At 39.1% G+C, this 24,637-nt stretch overlaps 1 protein-coding gene across 2 annotated transcripts in view; it reads right to left on the reverse strand.

Moving 5' to 3' along the window:
* Nucleotides 1-70: 70 nt before the first annotated feature.
* adgrb2 (adhesion G protein-coupled receptor B2) overlaps nucleotides 71-24,637 on the reverse strand; it is a 273,817-nt gene continuing 249,250 nt past the window's right edge. The window contains exons 33-37 of one of the 2 annotated variants that reach the window (XM_016663772.1): nucleotides 23,496-23,531; nucleotides 20,658-20,771; nucleotide 19,482; nucleotides 4,232-4,284; nucleotides 71-710 (exon numbers count right to left, since the gene is read on the reverse strand). In XM_016663772.1, the coding sequence (XP_016519258.1) occupies nucleotides 534-710; nucleotides 4,232-4,284; nucleotide 19,482; nucleotides 20,658-20,771; nucleotides 23,496-23,531 (381 nt within the window). In that variant the 3' untranslated portion in view covers nucleotides 71-533. The remainder of the gene's footprint in view (nucleotides 711-4,231; nucleotides 4,285-19,481; nucleotides 19,483-20,657; nucleotides 20,772-23,495; nucleotides 23,532-24,637) is intronic. The other variant, XM_016663771.1, reaches the window with a different exon arrangement.

Here is a 24,637-nt window from a genome sequence, read left to right on the forward strand (position 1 = left end):
ATATATATATATATATATATATATATATAAAAAACAGAATAAGAGTGCAGAAATATTCTTATTTTTCTCTCCCACCCCAAACCAACCTCCCTAAGTCATCAAACACTTGTAAGACGTTTTCTTTTATCTTCAGAATAAAATCAAGACCTTTTTTTCCCTCAGAAATTAAGTTTTTCATCCTTTTTGAGTTCTTTTAAAAATCGTCTTTAGTCACAGATCTTTCCAGCCCCTGTTCTGTTCCCCCCCACCCCACCGATAGTCTTTGCGAAAATAGAGCGAAGAACAGTCTTCCTTTTGAATATACGTCCTCTTCAGCTGTAAACAAATACAGTATGGGATCCAACAAAGCACATTGCATGAGGCAGGGAGCAGAAAGTCTGAGATCCTTTGCAAGAGATCGTACCTATGTGAATCTTTTCGGGTGTCCTGTGTCTGCATGTGTGTGTGTGTGTGTGTGTGTGTGTATGCGTCTGTATCTCAACATTATCTCAGGTCTGTGATTAAGGTGAGCATGAACAACTCGTGTGTCGTCTTCACACTTCAGTCTGGAAGTCTCCCTCCGACGAGTCCGGTGTGTTCGCTGAGGACGAGTCCCAGTTCTTATTGTGCAATTCCAGACGGTCTTTCTGCTCCCCAGGCACGATAGACAGCTCTGGGGTCATGGTCTTGAAGCTGTCCCAGGAGCTTTGGTCCTCGGGGTTGGACTTGTCCTGACGGAGACGGATGAGAAGGAAGGGGAAAGGAGGAATGTTAGGGGGAGGAAATAAAATCTCATGATGGCTTGGATGTGGGAAAGATGCACTGTATAAACTCCTGTCTGGGCCGACGTGTTTCAGATCGTAATTGCGTTTTGAAAAGAACGCAGCAACGGCCATTGTAGCAAAAAGTTGATACAACTCTCAGAATTGCGCCGTTTTAAATTCTTGCCAACTTACAGAACCAAAAGCAGAGAAGCTGCAGAGCAAAACTGGAATGGATAATTATCTTTGAATATTTCTTTCATATTACCATCATGACATTGTAACCTTTCAGCAGCATTAATAATTTTGCAAGGTAATCCAGTGATGCATGCTACTCATAGCCTGCATGGTCTGTAGCCAAGCGTTCTCACAGTGTAATTACACTGAAATTATCGAAAAAACATTCCTTCCACAATGTGGTCAGAATCCTGAAATGGTGAATTGTAAACCCAAACAAAGATGTTGTTCTTTGGCCAACCAAGTGGTACTATCACTTCACTGTAAAACAACAGTTGTGTTGTTACAAACAATTTACAAGCAGATGTGGTTCCCCCCCAACAAAAAAAAAAATCTGTAAAAAAAAAATGCAACCCCATTGTATGTTACAACCTGGTATATTCTTGAAGCCATTGTGTAATTCTGCAAAATCAGTCATGAATGTCGGTTTGTTCATTGATTCTGTTAGATTAGAATTTTACAAGCGTTTTTATCAATGTGATTCACTATGAACAGTGTTATGCTTCTCTTCATAATTCATAGCAAAAACATTCTCAACGGAGATGCATAGTACAACATAATTGTATTTTAATAACGACATGATGGCAACCATAGCCTATAATAACTTACAGTGAATTTCACAATGGTTTTTTGGTTTGTTTGTTTTCTACTTTAGTTCTCTCATTGTGCATATTTAGCCGACCTTTGGGGGAGCTGTGACATTGTTCTGCTAGAAATGCTGAACTTCTTTACTCACCATACCAGGCCACCTACAGTGAAAAGGACGATCAACATGACTTGTTTTTTGTCTTAAGGAGTGAAGAAAGTCACTAAGATCAGAGAGGTTTAAGGTTTTACTGTCTGTCAAATGCCAATTCTGAACACAAGGTCATTAGATTCACTACGTTTGCATTCAGTGACCGTAAAACTAAAATCTCTAAAAACCATGGTGTGACATTTCATTCATTTGCCAGACAAAGTGCATTCTTTGGCATCCTTCATGCTCTCCCACTTCATTTGTAGATTTCACCTGGTAAGAGCAGGAATACCTTCAGGGCTTGGGACGTTAAATACTATATGTGGTCAGCAGATAAGCACAGGATTGTTGTACAACACAATCAGTGTGTGTGTGTGTGTGTGTGGAGGGGGGGATAAGCTATAAACACAATTAGGGGCAACACCATGAATGAGATAAGGGCTATACGATTGATATGATTTCAAGTCAACAAATGGAGAAAGGCACAAGGATAAGTGGAACTGCTGACAGGAAACAAATTCAAAGAGGAGGAGATAAGGAGGGTGGTATATTCCTTTAAAAAAATGCATTTTGGGGTTTTAAAATTGTTTTATCAAGAGAATTTAACAGTCTCAAAGTAACTAAAGCATTTACTGCTGTGGCAGCCGTAGTTCGTTGAATGGGTCATTAAAGGATACGGATGATGACTCAGTAGAACCTCATATTGATTTACTGTGACCCTTTCCCCAAAGGGACCAGGAGTGCTGAAACCAACATGGAGAGTCACCGGGATTCCTCATTGTATCTTTTTCACCTCATCAAATATTTATGCTCTTACAGGTTCCCTTGGTGGAGGTGCACCGCGATCCAAAAGACATGCATCATTGTCCGTCAAAGTCTGCAAAGGAGAGAGCTACGACACGGTCCTGGCTCCATTTTCTTTCTGGGTCTGCCTTACGCTGGAACTATGCAGAGCGCTCGGTTGTGAGGAAATGATCACAACTTGTTTTATGTCTTTGCCTACATGTGAGGAGCGTCCCAAAAATTAATTACAACCCACAAGGTTGGCAATTTTGGTCCAAGAAAACAAATCCCCAAATATTACCAAGTGTCATAGCTGTCGCTGACCGCAGTTCAAACATATTCAATAGTGACCTGTCTTAATATTTTAATAATTGATTAAAATTAAAAAATATATATATTTAGAAAAGGCAATGGCCTAAATTTTCAACAAACTGCTGGTAGAAACATAGCCAATAAAGTTTGACACAAGGCATACAGTTAAAAAGCAATACTGTCAAAAGACCATAGATCCTTTTTTTTTTTTATCTTAAGTTTACCACGTAAAAATTATTTTGGTAATCCTAGTTTAGCAAAAACAGTAACTGTTTTGTCTGGTTTAATTTCAGCAAAAAACAAACAAACAAAAAATATGCCAAACAAAAACGTAGCTAGCTTCAAATTTATTAATAGGCGATCCAATAATGTTACATCTACATCATCAATAAAAGTAGAAATTTAGCAAACTACAAGACGAGATTTTAAAATTACAACAAATACAATGGCTTTTACAAAACTGTGACGTTTTGTGGCAAAGCCTAACCAACTGACAGCTTATAAAGACAAATGTGAAGTAAAACCAGAACTACAATGCAATGTCATACATATATATATATATATATATATATATATATATATATATATATATATTTTTTTACTATAAGTGCTCTCACAAGTTGCTACAAATCCAAACACTGTTACCTCTTCCTTACACAGCAAAACGCAGCTCTGAATCAGGACACCGTGTCGTAACATGAATGCTCAGGAGGTAAGCTGTATTGCATGTTGCGTGGTTTTGCTTTTTAATTTGCAAACTGACTACATGAAATTCTTTTTTTTTCTTCTTTTGGCTAAATGAATTTACCTGACTAGACAACACAACTGTATCGGCTCTCTAATTCCATTCTGCAGTAAGCTCCCTGCAGCTTCTATTTTGTTTTCTCTAGATCTATTTTTCATAATCCCCTCACCCCCCTCCACTTCTTCTTCTTCACTGCAGCAACTCCAAAATATTCACTTGTAACTCATTTTGAGTTATTTGCTCCCTCTGTTCCAGTCTGTCTCATTTGGCACGCTCACGCAACTCACCGCTCTGCAGCAGAGCACAATACCCCGCCTCACCCCGCAAACCCTCTCTTTGAGTGTGCGATGATTGTCAGGGAAGCGCTAGGGGGCAATATCTGCCTGATTATCATTCTTCCCATAGCCTGACAGTTTGTAAAATGAATACAAAAGGCATAATCTGGAAGCCAATTTGCATGCTAAATGCTGGCGAAGGAACATTTTGTAATGCAGGCGTGTGGGTAATGCTGCAGTTAAGCCCAACTTTATTCCTGGGAGGCTACGGCTGACGCGATTGTGCTGCTGCCGTGCTCGTATCTGTTCCCCTTTGCCATCTCTGCCCGTCTCCATCCCCTCCTCGCCCGAGAGCCCCCCGATCTCATCCCTCTTCTCTGTGCCAGAAACCAGCGCTGCTTACAATCAATGAATTCTTTTCACCCCTGGCAAACGAAATGCTCCAATCCCTTTCTCCTCCCTCTGTGGTGTGGAAATGAGAAGACGGCGACAAGGTGCAAGAGTGAGGAGAGAGGAAGACGGGGAGGCAATGGGAAGTGGGGGATCAGAGTCACTGACAACTCTGCCTTGAAACAACAGCAGCGTTCCTCCGGCTTATTCGGGTGAGCAGGCGTTTTTTTTTTTTTCTTCTTTCCGCTCCCAACGTATGCAGACACCGAGGTGCTGCAATGATCCGTTTCACCGATTCTGCGTGCTTGAGTTGTCCTAGACGTGTAGCTTTTACGTGTCAAAGCTTTAAGATAAGACACTCCTTGAACTTTTCCACAGTTTGCCAACTAACAAGCAGTAATGGAAGTATTTTACTGTGATTTTACAAAGTAGACAAAATAATCTGTGTAATTCTAGCTGAATGCTAATATCCCTGTGCATTGTCCCAAAATGTCCATGTCAAAAATGTGTTTTTAATCCTATAGATTATTCTAATCTTGATCTATTAAACTCATGGCCTTCCTGCTTTCAAATTACAGATTTGTGATGCTGTATTTTCAGTCCATCTGCCTGTTCTTATTTGAACTTTCCCTTACTTGTACTGCAGCTAAACCTTGGTCTGCTGCATGGCGGTTTTGTTGTTTCGACTTCCACCATTGCTGAGGAGTTTAACTTTTTTTTTTTTTCCTACCCACACCTATATATTGCAAGACTTTTTTTTAATACAACCAGATTGAGGATCTAAGCTCATTGTTTAACTACACTTGACAGACTGCGTTGGACACAGTGGCTCCATTAAAAACCACGCAACCTAAACGACATCAAAAAGTTGCAAAAGATGCCAAAACTAAGCATCACTTTGATATTCTATCAAACCTGCGTATCGTTTAAAACTAATGAATCTTTTCTTATTGTGCCATAGTCTGCCTGCATCGAGCCATGTGATTGATGAAGACGTTCTGTACTTTTTATTCAGAAGATCCCTTCAGTCTGAGCTCAAATCTCTTCTATTGCTCACATCCCCTCGGTCTCTGATCCCTACTCTGCTGTCTTTGACAGGTTTGAACCTGAGACTTTCCTCACTTCAAGTGATTGTTGTTCATTTGAAGCCTGCAGGGTCTCCAAATGATGCTGTCCCTAGTCGACTTTTTTAAAGACGGATTAGCCGCAGTTGGGCCTCTGGTTCTTGCACTGGCAAATCACAGTTTGTTGTCAGTTGTGGCCTCTATGGATTTCAGACAATTCTTTTAATTAAATAGCCAGGTCTTGATCCTGCATTTTTGATTTCGACAACTACAGGCCTATTTCTAAAAGACGTATTCCCTCCAAAGTCCTTGAATAAACAGTACACAACCAAATTAAAGGCGTTTCTGGAATGGGATTTTCCAATTTTGCTTTCGTACTGATCTGGTGCTGTGTAAAGTTTTTTAATTACACATTCTTAAATGACTGTGGCGACAGCATTGTTCTTGTGCTTTCAGATTTGACAGCTACTTTAGATGCAGTGGATTAGGAATCTTCATTCTTGCTTGCAGAAGTGGGTGGAGATCACAGACAGTACTGAAGTGGTTCAGGTCCTACTTGGTAGAGGAAACTATTCTGAATAAATACTGGTGGCCACATGTCTTCCTCTGTTGTGTGGTGTCCCACAGGGCTTTAGTCTGGGTCCCTTCTTCTTTACCCCCAATTGATTCTATACTTTAAAACCATTGCACTGCTTTTCACTCACTCCAAAAACACAAAGTCTTTTGATCTAGTTTCTAATGAAAATATATTAGTACACTTGAAAAAAGGCTAAGTTAGCTTACAATTGACTCATCAGCAAGATATTGGTGGTGGATTTAAGTCAATGATTATCTGGTATAGATGGAAAAGTCCTGGCAGATTATTTCACTAACAACATGGGAACAATGTCTTCTTCCTATGGCTCCTATAATGGTTTTATGCAAACGACTGTTAGATCTATATCCTTCACATTTTTATCCTTATTGTTTTTACTTGATTTCTTCTGGTTTTTGATATTATTTTAGTATAGTGTTTTACTATAATATAAAGTACTTTGGTCCTCTGCCAGTTGTTTAAACTGCTTTATAGTTAAAGTTGGATTGGAAGATTTCAGCGCTTTAAACATGTTGGGTATAAAGGTCTGGCAAAATTTAGAGCAGCATTAAATAGTACAATATTCCTAACTTTGAACATCTCGCAGAGCACTGCTCAGAGGCAATGAGACGATAAATGCTTTTTAAGAAAAGAGGAAATCTGGTAGAAAAACTGTAAGACTGCAAAAGACTTAAGAGTGGGGCGGAGGTTAATCTGTCAGCAAGACAATCATAAAACAAGCATTCAGAGCGACCATAAAACAGTGTCATATACTGTGTGTGTCAACAATGCCCTGTCAAAGTCCAGACTTACTCAAATTCAAAATCTCTGGCGAGATTTTACAGTACAGGAGGCTCTCCATCAGTCTGGCTGAGCTTGAACTATTTCACAAAGGAAAAAAAAATGTGCCAAATTTGAAGCTCTAGAGAGCTGGCAGAGACATACTCCCAAAAGACTTGCTGCTGTAACAACAGCAGTGAAGATGGCACTAACTCTTTGGGTTTTAACATAAATGTAGACCACATGTTAGAGATGATGAAAACCATGTGTCATTTTCCTTCCACTGAACATTTATTTTTAAAGTCGGTCAATTCTTTCTGACTGTATACCACATAAAAATCCCACTAAAATACCTTGAAGCTTGTGGCTGTAATGTGAACGTGTGAAAAGAAATGTAAGATCTGGGAATACTTTTGCGAGGCTCTGTAGTCACAGCAGTAAATTTGTCCGTGTGAGAAATGAACGAGTTCTACGCGAGATGTGGAAAGAGGGATAATACAGATACATGCGTGTTAGCAGGAAGCCATCTGCAGCGAATTTCTAAGAGTGCAAGAGACTTTACAGCTAATGTTTGTGAAAGAAGTTGAGAGGGAACAACAATTGTGTCTAATACAAACAAAAGCCTTCTCTACAATATGTGCTATTCATTTTTCTATGCAAATCTTAACATGTACGTTAAAGTCAGTCTATAAAGTGCCGTTGCTGAGTCCGTATGTCTTCCCGTTTATCCTGCTGAACCTCTGCAGTCTTATCTATTGTTATCCTTGTTGGCTTGCTTGTCTGTGGGTGGTCTTTGTGTCCACTTTGCCGGCAACCTGGACAGCTGTTGTAAAGTAACAGGTGTTTCCCTGCTGGTAGGTCAGAGTAGCGGTGCCAGTGAAGATGGGGAAACGGAAAAACACGAGTAGAAGTGGTGTCTTGCATTGTACCTCTCTTGGTAATTGTGCCGACAGACGATAGTGATCATCATACAGTCATTTGTACTCACCAAAGCCCAGCTTTCCCCGTGAGCATGCTCCAATTGATTCACTGCTGTGTCTAATATTGACCACATTGACCGTGGGTCCTTCTTTTCTGCCGCAGCATTTTTTTTTAGGCTTTTTGTAAAAAAAAAAAAAAAAATATATATATATAAAAAAAGCTTGAAACATAAAACTCTTTAAATGAGTGTCCTCATTTAATTTATTTGTGAAAGACAACTAATGACACTGCATCCCACCAGTCTTTTTTAGAACAGCTGCTTATGATGTAGAAACTGTCAAAACATGTCCAAATCAACCATCAGCTACCATGGAAAAGTTTATATGAACAAAAGTGGGACAAGGTTGAACAAAGACCAGAAGTTGTTCTTGTTAATGTGGGGGAAACTTGCTTATCCGTGTCTTTTTGTTTTGTGCCAGTTGCTGTGATTTCATTCCCAAGGTTTCCTAAAACAAACTATGAACTAATCTACATTTACTTCATGTCAGGTCTATTGGAGTTTGAATGGCATAAAATTTACAGCATGTATTTATTACAAAGCTTTTTAGGCGAGTATCGGATTAAAAAAAATGCAACACTACTGCATTTTCCAATTCAATGAAATTCTATAGGTTACAAATAATACATATAATCACAAGGTTAGTTTCGTATAAAAAAAAATGAAAAAAAAAACTTTCCTTTCTTGTAGTGTGTCATGTTACTGAAAGCATAGACTTAGAATAAAAAATGTACATGTTCATCTTATTGCAGCAACAGACGAGGAAGATGCAAGAGTGAGTGAATTAAAGAGAACAGCTTTAGGGAAATGGCTGAAGAGTTCATACAGACATAAAATGCCATGACACAAACATCTAAAGCAGTTTCTACAGGCCTCTACCACAGCGTCGATGGGCAAGGCCCATCCTTAGCCACATAAAGTCCACTTATAACTTGAACAACTGAAGTGAAAGTCATGTCTGGATGCGGATGAGCAATGGGACTTGGAGAAATGATGGGGTCAGAAAGGTGATGGAGGGGTTAAGTGGGGTTAACTTTACCTTTGTTGACTTGGATGCCCATGGTGCTGCTGACTGTGTGGCTACGATCAAACTGCGACATGACAGGCATGCAACACAAAGGCTCAGTCAGTGAACAAAGCAAATGAAACAGCAAAGGAAACAAAGAAAAAGAGAAGAAATTAATAAAATATAGCAATAAGGCATAACACAGTACATTGGTTGTGATGTTAAAAAAGAAAAACAACAAACTTAAATGACAGTCAAACACAAACAAAATGAAAGCAACATCTAGGATAGAGGATCAAATTGAGAGGATGCCAGAACGTTGCAGTCACATCACAGTTGTCAGTTGGGCTTCGGGTCCGTTTCCATTATAGTGTAGTCTAACAATACAATCTACGTTCAGTACTGGCATTATTCATTAGGAAGCACACAAAGTCCATTTGCCCACCATTTTACCCACTTAGCAAGGAAAGAGTCTGTGTCAAAAGTAATAAGGTCTTTCAAAGGAGCCAAAATCTGGTGAATGTAGGAAACATAAATTTAATTAGCACAAAACATTGCAAACAAATGAGCAATCAGCAGCACAGGCTCCGTTTGCTGCTGTCCAGCCCCTGTGTAATCCAAGACCGGTTTTTCGAAACAGAAAGCATCTCCAGCTGGTGACTGGGACCTTTTCACCTTTTTTTAATTGGCCCAAGGACACTAAATGAGCTAAATTAACATTATGGCTGTCGGTGCACGAAGCCGATGTCAGGCTGGTTCCGCCTGGTCTTCTCGCCCTCTCATTAGGAGTCACCGATAAAGCCAGTCGGCTAAGGCTACACTCGCGACGGCCGGCGGTTTTCATGGGCAATTTGTGTTGAGGGATAGAAAAAAAACAAAAAACAGCTGATGAGTTTATACACGGCACAGAAAAGGGGGTAAGGAAATAATTAAAAACAAGCTAATGAGAAGAATTAATTATTCAATTAATGCCTCAAACGTGCTGCTGAGGGCTGAGGTTGGAGGGAGAAATGGATAAATGAGGGGAGACGCCAAGACTGAAAATGTCAAGCTGTGAGAACGAATAGAAAGGGGAATGAGATATGAAGAGCGAGAAGAGGGCCGGACTTGCTTTATTGCTGGTTTGTGAAATTGAAACCCCTCAGCTTAATGCCAGCAAATTGACTATCAAGACTTGGAGGCTTGTAAGTGCATGCAAATTGCTCTAAGCAAATCAACAACAACAAAAAAGCAGTCTTTATAATTTAAAATAATGCAACTTCATTTTACCTGCTACGCTAAGCGAATGTTATTTCTACACAGTAACCCCCACCCCAAAAAAAACACATTGCTGGGATATTGATGTATCAGTCTTACCTCTGTTTAATGCAACCCAATCAACATTCTCTGTAGGAAATACAGAGCATTCTTGGGTATGACACAAACACAATATTGCCAAAAGTATTGACACACCCCACAAATCATTGACTTAAGATGTTCCAATCACCTCCATGGTCATAGATGTATAAAATCAGGCAACTGGGCATGCAGACTGCTTCTGCTAACGTTTGTTAAAGAATAATTAGCTCTCGGGAGTTCAATAAACCTTATTGTAGTACTTTGAGGCACTTGCAAAATTTTCTTGCTACCAAAAGTGATGTTCAAATTTCAGTTGTTTGACCACCTAGTGGAGTCCATTTAAAAGAACAGCAAGTCAGCCATGAAGTTATGGAAGTCGCGATGCAAAACCAACGAGCAGTGGGTGGGAGTTGGAGATGGCAGTTCGTGATGAGATGCATAGTGTTCAGAAGTTGCCAGCTGTCTCCAGAGTCATTTCCAAACCACCCGAGGCCTCAGATTAGCTAACAGAACCAAACTATATTTCATTGGATTAAGTGCTGTAAACTATTTCAATCGGTGCTAAGACAGGATGTGTTCTTAACTAAATAAAAAAAAATCCAGTTGCTCTTCCTAGCAATCCAAAGGACAGGTCTGAATTTAATGGTTTGATGGAAAAATCACAGCCCGACTCCACTGTGCCAAATAGAAACTTTAGCATTGAAAGAATTATGGCATTGGATTGGTTTCTTGGCCTCTTGGTTCCATTTAAAAGAACTTTCAACTCTGCAGTGTCTCATTGCAAAGAGTAGTGGTCTGGCATTTTCTAGGTTGCATGTTTGAATCCAGCTTACATTCATCACATTTCAAGGCATTCTTGGGTATGACACTAAACATTGCGTTGCCTAGCAACAGTGGTGAAAGAGTGCTGGAGCGTTTTAAGGAAGATAGGTGAACTTGGATTGGTCTGTAGCAGCTCTTTGAGCGGCTAATGTTGCAAAAGTCATCTTTGAACATATCCATGCTTCCAACTACGTGGAAACAGTCTATCAATGGCCTCGTCCAGATTCAATGTGGCCACTGTGGACAAAGAAAGGTCCAGACAGATAAAAATGTACATTGCCCGTACCGAGACCAGAACTCAACCCAACAGATCACCCCTGGGATGAATTAAAGTGGAGATTGCAATCCAGCCTTTCTAGTCCAACATCGGTCATATGTGAAGTCACTCAAACATGATCTCCTGGAAGAAAACAAGTCAAACACACTTCTAAAGCTTGTAGATATCCATCCAAGAAGAGCTAAAGCAGGTATAGCTTCAAAGTGCGGGCATTATTCCTCTGTGTGTGAAAACAAGCAGGTCAATGCTTTTGGGAAAATAAAGTATTTTCATTCGTAAAGGAATAAATCACCATTTACTCACCTGCCGAATGGTTTGCCTAATATTGATACTCTGCTTACTGTTTCTGCTCGTTCCTACTTTCTGACAACAAGGTAAACACTCTGAAACCCTTTTTTCCCCCCAACTCTGTTAAACTTAAACAAGATTTTTTTCCCCCATTATCCGCAGAGGAAAAACAAACCCTTGTTTCATTTAATCAGGAACACAGCCCATGACAGGAGAGTTTCAGAAAGATAAAAACTACATCAGCCAAGCCATTATGCAGTGGAAACTCTTTTGCACACTCTCAGACACACACCCACCCCTCCATCCCACACACAGCATGGCAAAAACACTGCATCATCGGACTCCGCATGCAAATTTGTGCTTTGACCTTCTGAACTCCGTGGAAGGATGGAAAACAGCAGGCTAATTCCACAGCGACAGAGGCCAAGAAGCTGCTCTAAATGTTAACAGAAGCGCAGACACTAATGTAATACGGTGTTGGGTACACTTCGCATCCACGCCTTCTTTTGCTAACCCATTTGCTCCATTTGCATCCTTGTCTCTATTGTGGAATACACAATTTAAAAGTGGACTCGATCCATATGCTGGTCATATGGCAGCCTCCAGCAGCACATGTTTCTAAAGCAGAGAATGGCTTGAATTTGCTTGTTTTTACCATTAGCGTTAATGCGAAGCCCCACTCAGTGTCCACTTCAACGAGAGTGTTTTTACAAGTATTTTCAGTGCCCAGAGGATTCTTAAATTGGAACAGCCAATAATGCATGCATGTCAGAAAACACTTGATTCCAGGTCAGCGGCTGCTTTTTTTGGGGTCGATGAAGTACATTAACACAGAAGTGGAGGCTAGTTTTATAGAATGCAAAGCGGCTTCATGTCTTGCCGAATTAATAATGTGCACTCACGAGCATCAAAAAGGGAACCAGTCGGTTCCTTTTTTTTTTTTTTTTTGCCTTTTGAAAAGCAGTCATTCTTTAAAAGTACATTTAACAAGGAGCATTCCTCAGAGACTTCACTCCACATCAGCGTCATACCTTCAGGTAGACGCTGGAAATGTGTTGACTGCACATCCATGATGCAAAATCTTCCCAAAGGTGCTCTGTTGGATTGCAATCTGGTAGAGGCCATTGGAATACAGTGAACTCAATGTCATCTTTAAAATGGTCAGTTTGAGAAGACACGATGCACTGTTCTGCCTGGAAGAGCCATCAGAAGATGACTACCTTGTGGTTACCGAGAAGGATGGACATCGTCAACAACAATATACTGGTTGGATGTGGAGTTTCAGAGATCTTCAATTGGTTCCAAGGGTCCCAAAGTGTGCCGAGAAAACACCCTGCACACCATTACACTACTACAATTCCTAAATGCTGGGACAAGATAAAATACATCCATGCTTTCCTTTTTATTTTCATTGTTTCTGATCCTGATAGCTGAATGTAGCCCAGAGTGACTGTATCTTGAGAGGTCTTGATGGCTCAATAAATGCGTTTAGAGATGTATAAGTGCAAATTCTTCTAGTAGACTAGAAGATTCTGTAATCCTCAAGCCAGCACATCTGGCACCAACAATCATGTCACATTCCAAGTATATTAAATGCCATTATGGTCCTTGGGTTGAAGTAAACCAAGTCATTACCATGTTTAGATGGCTGAATGAGGTGACTTACTGCGGTGGTTTGAGTGAGCCACCATTTGTGATAAGAAACAAAAGAGCAACTGAAAATGTTTGTAACAACACCTGTAGATGGTGTATGATGCAGGGCAACATTAGTACAGTATTTCTTTGAGGACAATATACTTACTTCAGCTTTCTCTAATGTAAAGATCATTTTTAACAACGAGCCATACAAATATTATTTACTGTATTGTTAACTCTTCTTTCCACTCATGTTTTCCCCCATCATTTCTCTGCGTTTTATCACGGCCTCTGGCAGCGTCGGTGGCAACCACAGACTTGACCAGTCGTCTGGTATTATTGAGTTCACAGGAGAAAAAAGTGAGAGAGTGGGATCCAAAGATGGTAATGGAAATGTGAAACAAGCAAAACAAAATAAAGAAAAAAAACTTAAGAGTGAGGATGTTACTCTTTTTTTGTTTTTTATTTTGGGCGCACGTACCGAGGAGAACTACCTCAAAAATCTGCGTAAAAAGTTGTAAAAACTTGGTCATGTTTCTGACGTCCACTCATCTCTTAAACACAACCGACAGATCTTACCTGATCTGTATGAAAGGATCAGGTCTTCTGTGGGTGCCTGCAAATTGTTCCCTTCTTCCATTTGCATACATATTAGGTGCTAATTGTTACTCCCTTTAATTCTAACAAGAAACCTAATGGACAGATTACTACGGTTTATGATGCGACTATAAAGTGGTTTTTGAAAAGATTATTGTTTCAGAACAGATTTATAACCGAGTTATGGTATTTGGAGATTTGACTCAGTCATAATTAAGACAAAGACTGTCACACAAATATGTAAACAAACACGAGAAATGAAAAACAAATGTTTATTTCATTACTTGGGGAAAATTGTGCTGTTTAATCATTACTATACAAGTTCAACTTTTTGAATGCACATCTACGGATTGAGGAATTATGAATTTTAAAACATGAAGCATGTGGGGTTTTGGTAATGACGCACTCAAGTGGAATACTACCACAGCACTATGTACACCTAAAATATTACACCTAGTCAAATACAATCACTTCACAATGAGGAAACACTGCGACAGGTAGAGCAGATGAGATGCTACATGAAGAAGAACTGTAGTCTGCCACCGTTTGTTGTTACATTCAGTAAAGATTTGTAAAAAGAAAAAAAAAAAGAATTTCCTCAGAGTTACACATTTAAAAGTAAATAATGTTGAAGTAAATATGCCGTTTCCACAGACACTGTCAAGCTTTCAGGTGTGCGATTTGATTGTACATAATTTACTCGTTTTTAACCTCCTCGACAGGAGTGGCCCTCAAATAACAGTGTTTAAAAATAGATTCAGTGTTATCTGGAAGACTGGCCCAAGTTTAATTTGATGGGCTTACAAGAAATCACTAATGATGGGTTATTACTTTTTCAAGATACCGTTTGCAAACAAACTCAAGCACAAAAATTGGAACATCAGACAACATAGCACCAGACTGAAATTACGCTAACGCAACAGTTAAACACTGAATGCTATTCTTTGCACTTTACAAAGTCAACTTGCAAATTCCTGTAAATCTTAAAATTGAACTTTTTTTTAATTAAAAATTTATATTTTTTAATCTTATCTACGCTGAAACTGTCAGATCAAATGTAACAACATGCTTATTCTCAACAAACAACATGTTACAAGTTGGTCTGTGGTAAATTTCAAGCATTTATGACAGGTGCCTATTTGTTTGGAGGCCAGAAGCAGCGGCTTAGTTCATCTGCGCATTGAGCTAGTTATGATCCTTATTAACCTCATCAGATTTTTTTTTTTTTTAAACACACCAGGTCTTGTCATATTAAATCTCTAAGAAGATGCCTGTATCTGAGTTGTCAAAATATCATTTTACTGAAGAACGGTGGTGAACAAGGCTGCATGGTGGCTCGGCTAGCAGCACTGTTACCTTGCAGCAAAAAAAAGAGTCTTCTAACTTTTCTGGAATTATGGCCTGCGGTCTTTCTGCATGGAGTTTGCTGTATTTTCTCTTCCACCCACAAAAAAAAAAGAAAAAAAACAAACAAACAAACATTGCCGTAAGGTCAACTGTCCTCTCTAAATTGCCCTGTCAATGCATGTGTGTGTATATGCTATGTGATGGACTGACTGTAGCGTTGCTTATCTCCAGAAAAGATAAGTGGGTATAGACAATGGATGGATGCTGGTGTACAAGGAACTCGTGCACGGACTAACTTTTAGTAGGGTAAAATCACTTCTTTGCACATACATTTTTTTTGCAATCATTTATTATAACTAAGCCGTGTTTGTTTCAGTTGACCAAAACATTGACTTTCAATTTTCATCAGTACGGGGCTAAAACTCATTTTCTGAGTCAGTATATAGTTTATAGAGTTACTTAGTTTATTCTAACTCATCTAAATTGTAATGTGATAGCACTTTATTGAGCCATTGCAGAGCTATTCCTTCCATCAACTTTGCATAATTGTAATTTTTGTTTTTCTCACAAAGTTCACACATGTTGCAAGTTGTGAATATTCAATCTAATGATGGAATTATTTACTTTGCATAGATTAACGCTCTGTAGTAGTAAGTCGTAAGCAGTAAGTGGAGATTCTAACACAATCTGTTGCACTGCATCACTTAATTGACACCAATCAATTTATTTTCGCTGGCTAGCCTTCACAAGTTCTTCTTTATAAACTTTAAGCAAAGCATATCAGTCAAATCTCCGAGGTGGAAAAGTTTAAAGCTTGACAGGCTGAGTCACAGCTCCTAAGCTACGACTTAAAAAAAAAAAAAAAAAAAAAAAAAAAATCCAAACCAAGTGTGGAAATCCATGAAAACACACAAACGTTGGCAAACTACAAGATGTACACAGTTGCATGTAGTACATCAGTTTCATGGCTATGTTTTAGTTAAAGTAAGTGGAGCTCTAGCTGGTGAAGGTTATAATGGTTTTACTTTGCCTTACGTTGACTTTCTTTGTAAACAAGAGATGGTCTGCGTGCTAGCGATGGCTCTGTGTTGTGCCTCGGTGGTGGGGGAGGGGGCACCTGTTGAGGTGGTTAAAGGGGTTACTGGAGGTTGATTTTTTTTGTCACTTTTAGTCAGAAGTAGAGAAAGAGAGAGAGAGAGAGAGAGAGAGATACCTGCAAAAGTAAAAAAAAATATTAACTCTTTTTTTAGAGGTATGGTTAAACTTTAGATGACTCGCCATTAAGAAAGTTGAGGAAACCTATGGTTGTCTTTTTAGTAGTTTGGTCTGTATCTGTCAAGTAGGCTGTCATTAAAATATGCAACAGAGCTTGTTCTTTGGAGAAACAGTCAATTAGCCATAAGGAGACGGGAGCCAGTTTTAAATTTGACAGTATTTTAAAGTGTCCATTCATGAGAAGATAACTTTAGAAAAAAGGGGGAAAAAATATAATTGCTTTTAAACGTTTTACTTTGCACCTGTAAAAATCACAGACAATACCAAACACATTACAATGGGAGTGATTTTCTCATTACTCATGTTATCATTAATGGATAAGAAAAGTCGATGTGCACCAGACATGTGGTTGTTCGCCACTCAGATCTCAAAATACAAACAGACAAAGAAAAAAAAGAATACATGTGGGTACATGTACATGGGCGCACGTGCAGGCGCTGTAATAAGTGGGGGTTTCAAAATGCACTTATTCACACTAACACACACACACACACACACACACACACACACACACACACACACACACACACACACACACACTTATCTCCATAATTACTGTATAGTCAGTATGTCCGTGTTTGGGGGTGACTCTCAAAGTGAGATGTTGACAACAGCAGAGCTGAGCTCAAGCTGGGACCCGTCAAAGGCCTGACACTGATAGCATTATCCATGTAATTATTAACACTTAAGTGGACTGCCTACTTATTTTTAACATAATGGATTTGAAAGCAGAAGCCAGATCCACGTTGCCCTCTCATTTCACAACTTCAGACCTTCTCGTGTCAATACCGGAAAGAAAATATGTTGTGCAGTTTCTCTTGAATGGCTTAAATGTGAATATTTTTCAGCTGAACTGATTTATTTTCCATCTGAGCATAAACTCGCCGTGAGGTATTAGCACACTGTAAGGCAGGTGATGAAAACCTTTAAATATAGATTGCCTTGCACAAAATGTAACATTTCCTATTTTTTTGCTCAAACCTCAATGTATTTTTGGGAGATTTTATATTGCATGGTTTTCGCTTGAGCTATCCCCAAAAGCCACCTGTGTTATTTAATCCCAGAATAAATGTAGCTGTTCTGTGAAAGCCTCAGTTTTGTTTAGTTTTTTTTTTTCCCCTTTCAAGATAACATTAGCAAACAAGCAGTATTATAAAGACCACAGAACAAAGCCTACAGGTCAGGGGTAAGGGTTAGGAAAAGAAAAAAAGAAGAAAAACCAGCATTAAGTTATAAAAACTTTAAAATGGTTCACAGAGAACCTTTCATCCAGCCATCGAAGAACGGAAAGAGCTTAGAAAAACGGCTCTTTCTGTTTTTGGCCAACACATGGCCATCCACTTAAACTGCCAGGCGAGATGGGAAGCAATCAGAGAAGCAGCCAAGAGGCTTATGGTACCTCTGCTGGACATGCAGGGATCCACAGCTCAGGAAAGACAATTTCTTGACAGGGTAACTGTTAGTTGTGCTCTCAACAAATTTGGCCTTTACGGAAGAGTGACAAGATGATAGCAATTTTTGGAAGAAAGCTATAAAAAGTCTCATTTGCAGTCAACATTTTGAAGAGGGGTGCACTTTTCCCTTGACTTCTCAATTCAAGGGAAATTGAGAAGTCAACTGTTCTAATCACTGTTGGTCTGATTGGAAAACTCCAACAAAATACACTGAAGTTTGAGGTTTTCTTGCTGGTTGTTTTTGCTCTTTTTCTAAATATGTATTTTTTCAATTCCTCTATAAAATATTTACTTGCCAGAACTCACTTGTGAGTCGGCATACTCTTCTGAAGATTTGTGTTCAGGTCGCTGAAAAAATGAGTGAATAAAGGAGCTAAATTCCCTTGATTGGAAAGGAGAATCATATTTGCATGCAAGTGTGTCTGTTTGCACAGCATGTGTGTGTGTCACGACGTAACATGGGAAATATGGGAGATGTCAGACCGGCCTCTGTGCCCTTCCTGCTGGTGTGAATTCGATGTGAACCAGCACGCCGCTGATGACGGGGGGAAGCTGCGCCGTAGCGGGGCCCACTAACTCATCACAGCTCCTCCGTGCTACGGCTCGGCAGAAAAGTGAAGTGGTGGCGTGTGTTTAAAACTTAATGAAAGTGGCCCTCCGAAGGTCAGCGCGGAGCAAGCCGGGGCCATTTCGTCTGCTGCTAATTGAGTATTAATGATTCAAAGATGCTCCTGTGTCTCGAGCGTAAAAGGTGAACTTACGCCACAGCACAATCGGAGACACTTGAAAGGACAATAAATTACAGAACAAAGAAAGACACACACACACACACGCACACACACGCACACGCACACACACACACACAACAACAACAACAAAAAAAACAGTTTAACATAAAATGTGACAAAGAAGTTGCAGTGACAAGAAGATGTGTGTCACTTTTGCACAATTTGTTACAGTACGCTGGTTTGGTACGAGTGACAAATTATTTTGTAGCTTTTGAATTGCAAAATTTGAATTTCATTAACCAGCTGTGATTGATTATCCCACCGATGACTGCTCCTGCGATCGTGTCTTTTGATAGCAATTTAATAAGGCACCAGTCATAAGTGAGAATGAATGGAGCTTAAGCCAATTATATCAGGTGTAAAATTAATGTACAGTATGAAAGATGGAGCAGAATGTGCCTCCGAAGAAACATTTGCAGGTGGTTATTGGTCAATTCTTCATGGTTAGTAACATTAAAAGCAAGAGTTAATGAATCGAATGGTATCAAAAAACTAGGCACCGCTTGTGTTACTTTGCCTGCTCCTATATAGGATTTTTAAACCAACAGAGTGGATACAGAATTTCTCATAAGTACCTCATGTTTGTAAATTACTAGACCAGTTTGGAATATGTATGAATATAGCAAGAGCTGTAGAGTCACAACCATGCAAATATGCAACACACTGTGCTCACTCATGCATGAAAGTACATTTGTGATCATTATTTGCTCTTTATTGTGAATCCCACACGTGAAAGAAGGGGAATTTGTGGCTTTTTAACAGACATGGGTCGGTTGCAGTTAGCACGGCATGTCAAGGTTTTGAAAACTTTACTGGTTTAAAACCATTTGTCATACTGTTTTCATGGACACTGTTGGTCAGCTGCCTGAAAGAAGACGAAAACCTTCGTTTGCTTAGAAGGAAAACCAGCTTTATAGTCTGGAAATGTTTCCGAAGGGCAAAACGGTCGAAGTCTGGAAACGCAGACGCAACGAGCAGCATATCTTATCTTAGCCGTACGTTTTCAACAAAAGCTTTTTGGTATCTTAAATGTTTCTACTCTAACACACTGTTAGCATCAGCCAAAAAGCAACCTCAGAAAATAAGAATGCCGTCTTCAAATAATGATTTCATTCATTAAGGAGAAAGAGCTATCCAAACTATCCTGGCCTTATGTGAAATAACTAGTTATGTAACTAGTTATGTCTAATAACTAGTTGGGCTACCCCTGGCAACAACAGTCATCAAATGACTGGAATAACAGGTAGACTTTTACATTGCTTTTGAAGATTTTCGGCCCAAACTTCTTTGCAAAATTGTTTTTAAAAAAAGGAATATTGGAGAGTATTCATGCATGAGTGAATTGTTTAAGGTGAATGCAGAGCATTTCACATGATATTAAGCAGGATTATTTTACCAGGCCACTCCATAGTCTCCATTTCGCTTTAAGAGGCGGTATTGCAGATGTGTTTATGGTTTGGTACGCAATCCTGTTACATTTGAGATTAAGCTCACAAACTGACAGCTTGATATTCTTTTTCAGGAGAATAAGTTGTCCAGGTCCCAAAGCAGTTTGGGACCATCACACCATGTTTGACTGTTGGTCTGAAGTTTTTGTTCTAAATGCTGGGTTTGTTTTGCGCCTGGTCTAGCTGTATGTATGCCTTCCAAAAATTTCCACTTTTTTTTTTTTTTTCATCCGTTTCCTCAAATATTTATGTCATGTTTTTTTTTTTGGCAAATGTGTGACAGGCCTTTGTGTCAACAATGATTTTACAGTTGAAACCAGATATTTACGTGCAAAATAATTTTTTTTCTCTCATTGTATGACATTAAATCAGACCAAATGTCTCTTGTTTTAGGTTAGATGGAATTACTAAAATGAATAAACTGAACTTTTTCCAAAGAAAAAAGATATCATCAAAAGGCTGACTTTTTTATTTTACATAATTAGATGTAATCATAATTTTTTAAAAAAAATTCTCACTTTTGCTCAGCTTATACTTGTCTAACATTAAATGTATTTCATGATCTCAAGATATTTTACATAGTCAAACAAGGCTGCCCACGAAAACCTGCTAACATTATTGCTGTCAAATACATTTGTACTTATTTGCTTTTACTCATGGTGATCATGCTGAGAATCTCATACCGACCCATGCCTAGTTGCGATGACGTGTAACTGGCAGTGAGGGTGCATTTAGGTTTCCATCTGGCTTCTGGACAATAGTCTTACCTTGAATGTGGACATGGCTGGGTCCCTGTTATACCTGTCTATGGTGTGGAACTTGGACGAGTGGTTGAGCTCATGGTACAGCTCAGAATGTCTTTTGCGAGTGTGCATCACTTTCTGGAAGGGAAGAAAGGAAGGGACAGCAAAAATGAAGCAAATAGGAACAAATAAAAGAAAGGATGAAAACGAAAAAGAATGGAGGTTGCATGACAGGGGTTTAATGTAAGAACAGGCAGGGGGACGTGTGAAGAAGGCATTGGGACTGCAGCGATGCCAGCCATGAAAAGGGGGATTTAGAGAGGAACACTGACAGACCGATCGATTGCTGACTCATGCTCATCTGTCATCCACTTCAGCACTCTTAGAATTTGGCAACTGGGATTGTTGCAGAAGAGTCCTTTAAGTCGAAAATCGGGTTGGAGTGACTGACAAAAAACCGGCATTAATTCAGATTGGTGCCAGCTAAAAAGGGGGTCCTGTTAATTCCAGATTTTGTCAGAGTCACTAAAAGTCTCAAATAGACAGGAATTTATTCCACTGCAATGCAGTGCTGCAAACATTCAGCCTGATCCTCTCCAGAAACGCTTGTCAAAATCGTCTCATTAATATGTCCGTCTCAAAGACAAACAAATCCAGAACTCTAACTCACTGACAGTGCATTTGTCAGTGGGTGTTAATAAGTAGTCTTGAATTGACTGGGTAGTAGCTAAGCATTGAAGCACTTTTATGAGTTTGAAAGTGACACGGGGGCAAAATGCCTGCACAACCCACCAAACCAACCAATTATGCACAAGACTAATACTGGCTACAGTTACGTGAGAGAACAGCCACCATCATCAGTGCTCATTTCAGAAGTTGCCGGTGCCTCCCTATGATGTCCTCTTTTGTTTTGTTTGATGTTCAATTACAACCTCTACTGAAGATACTACTGTGGGCAAAATATAAGACATAAATGCACACAATGCAGTACAAAGAAAGTGTGAATGTGTAAATTAGTACCGTATCCATACTATTTCTTTAAAGTAACGTAAATATTTGACTATTAGTGCAAAAATATATCAAGAATTGTTCATTGAGGGCAGTTTAAGCTGTTTTAAGTTTTAAGACATGAAATCCGGTGAAAGTATAAAATATCTAACATACCACCCCCATTCACAATGTACGAATAAGAAATAGGAAAATAGCCGATTTTGAACTCAAACAATTGGGCTCCACAGAAGATTGGCCGAGTAATTTTCATCACTTATATCCTCCATAAAAAGAATATAATGCCCTCCACTTTTACTGGCTTTCATGGTAAAGAAGTGTAAAAAATTGATTTGAGTTTTAAAAAAAAATTTTTTTTAATAAAAATTCAAATTTCAGTTTGGGCAATTTTTAATAAAATGGGGACGATTAAACAACATGCCATTTGATTAAGACATGCACGTGCTGATCTTCAACCATTGGTAACAATGAAATGGTTACTTTTTCTTTTAAAAAAGAAGCTTTTAAATAGTATTCCATAACTTTGTTTTCATAAGGTATAAATAGGACTGAAGATCCAGGTTTTTCTCTCTCCACAAAAGCAGGATACAATCTCCAAAACTTGTTAGCAAGCTGCTGCAAGGAGTGGTATCTCAGAGTCATTTAGTCTCCCTAAGAACCTCTAAGACAACATGCTTGAGCATCCTAGCTGTGTTTTTTAAAGAAGTCAGTAATTTGCCTTCTGTCTTATTATCTCCAAGGGTTTAACTGGAATTTAGATATGTGAGATGGGTCTAGGCAACAAACAGTTCAAGTGGTTTTGGTGTGGAAAAAAATAGAAGGATACGTGGAAAAGCCCCATTATGCCCACTGTATGGTAGAGAAAGTAACTCCTTCAAATATAAATACATAAATCAATAATATACATATCGATACTTGATTCCTTTTTAAGAAACAGAAAATGGATCATCATGATACATTACTGTACTCTATATGGTCCAATAAACAGAAACAGAAATAAAAAATTCAGGCAAAAAAAAAAAAAAAAAAAAAGATCCCATCTTTTATAGTCGTAAGCAAAAATTAATAGAACATTTTTCAAATTTAAGAATAAAAATTTTAAACTGTCTTATCAAGAGGAGACTACTACAACCATACATAAATTAAATTTTGTGTTCTCCACTTTTCTTTTCTTTTTTTAACCAGATGTGCCAATAAGTATGGAGGGAGCTGCATTCCTCTGAGGTTGTAGGTGAATGTTAAGGTTTAACAACAGCAAGAGAAAGATGTGGTATTTACCAACAACAACAAAAAAAAAAAAGTTGTATGTGGAGAACATTAGAGGGACTGGAGTTTCACAGGACAGCGAGGTCCTTCTTACAAAAAATAAAAACAAAACAAAACACAAAAAAACATTTAAGCACATACACTGCCGAACCACCATATACCCACAGATATAACCAGCAAACTCAACTTTAGTCAAACAGTGTAGCTGTGACCCAGGAGTCACTAGTGGTAGTCCAGACAAATAAAGCAGCCTAATCAGCTGTTTCTTCAACCAGGACCCCACGGAGGCATGACGCATTTTCCTAAATTAGTTTCATAACTCTAATTTTGTAAAATTTATTTATTTATTTTTCCTCTCGTATAAAACGTCAGACCAACAGTTTGGGGCCATTGTTGTAGAAACAGCATACTGGGTAAGACAGCTCTGGAAAAAACTAATTTCTCCAAGTGCAAGGGAGACAAGGGTGGAAAGGTAGGGGGTGGGGGTTAAGCAATGCTTTTTGCTCCTCTATGTGTTACTTAGGTCCTGGCAGAAGCACAAGAAAGCAGAGACAGGCTTATGACAGTGGATGAGGTTTGAGATCTTACCTCAAAGTCCAGCTCAGAGTACCGTACTCTCTTCCTCTGGAAGAGGAGGGGGCAGGGGGAGAGAAGACAGCATCAATGACTACCCTGGACTGAGTTGAACTTTCGTGATCTCTATCTCTTTGTGGACCCTTCTGTGCCACGGCTCGAAAAGAGAAAGCCTAGTACTGGTTGCCCAACGTGATACGGCTTTTTACAAATGTGAAACAAGGAAAAAATTATTTCAACTGACTGAGATAAGGAGTCAGTTGAATGGAATCTTTTTTTTTTATTTGAGTAATTATAGCTGTAGCAAAAGCCTTAAGAATTTGTTAGGGGTCGTCATTAAAACAACTGCAAAAATGTATGGGAAATGGGTTTCATCTCTTTATCACATGTATACCCTTCTTAGCTCACTAAGTGCCTTCAAAGCTTTACCAAGTGGCACACAAACTGGCAAATTAACAGTAGCAGACATTTCCAGCTCATCTGGGCTCCACATTGCATTGAATTGCATTCCATCTCTTGCTTCCTATCTGGCTCCCGCCGTCTGCCAGATTTGCATTTTGGCACAGAGAGGGACAGCTCTCCACAGTTAGTTAAAAGCTGTGTTCATTTCTCCAAAAGGCCAGTGCTGCTGAACTGATGCTATGGCAGGCATGGGTTTAGAACACAGGTGGGCAATTCCAGTTTTCAAGGATGTCCTGGATGTTTCAGATATGATTGCTGCATGAACACAACTGATTTGAAAGACTCTCTGATTGTGAGGTACATGCCATGTAGAACTTGGTGGCAGGCTGAGGAGGAAATTCCTCTATTGGAATCCAGTGCGTTGGTGGGGAAACATCTAAAACATGTTGAATACAGAGTTTCAGCTTTGACTTAAAATATTTATATTTAGCAATTTAATCTTAGAGATAGATACAGTTCAACTATCTAAATTTACCTTTTAGTACTTAGAATGCAAGACAACACCTCAGTCTGTACATTTAACAATTCCCAATTTGATTGTCTGCTGATGTCATGGCACTCTTTGATTTACAACAGATGCAAGAAATCTTTGTCATCTGTCTTGCAGGTTTTAGAGGGTTTTTTTGTATTTTTTTTAGCTGGAAAGCATCTGATTTCATTGAATAGGTAGTCAGCAAGTTCAGGCAGAATTTATC

The sequence above is a fragment of the Poecilia formosa genome, unplaced genomic scaffold (genome assembly GCF_000485575.1).
Source record: "Poecilia formosa unplaced genomic scaffold, Poecilia_formosa-5.1.2 Scaffold443, whole genome shotgun sequence".
NCBI classification, from domain to species: Eukaryota; Metazoa; Chordata; class Actinopteri; order Cyprinodontiformes; family Poeciliidae; genus Poecilia; species Poecilia formosa.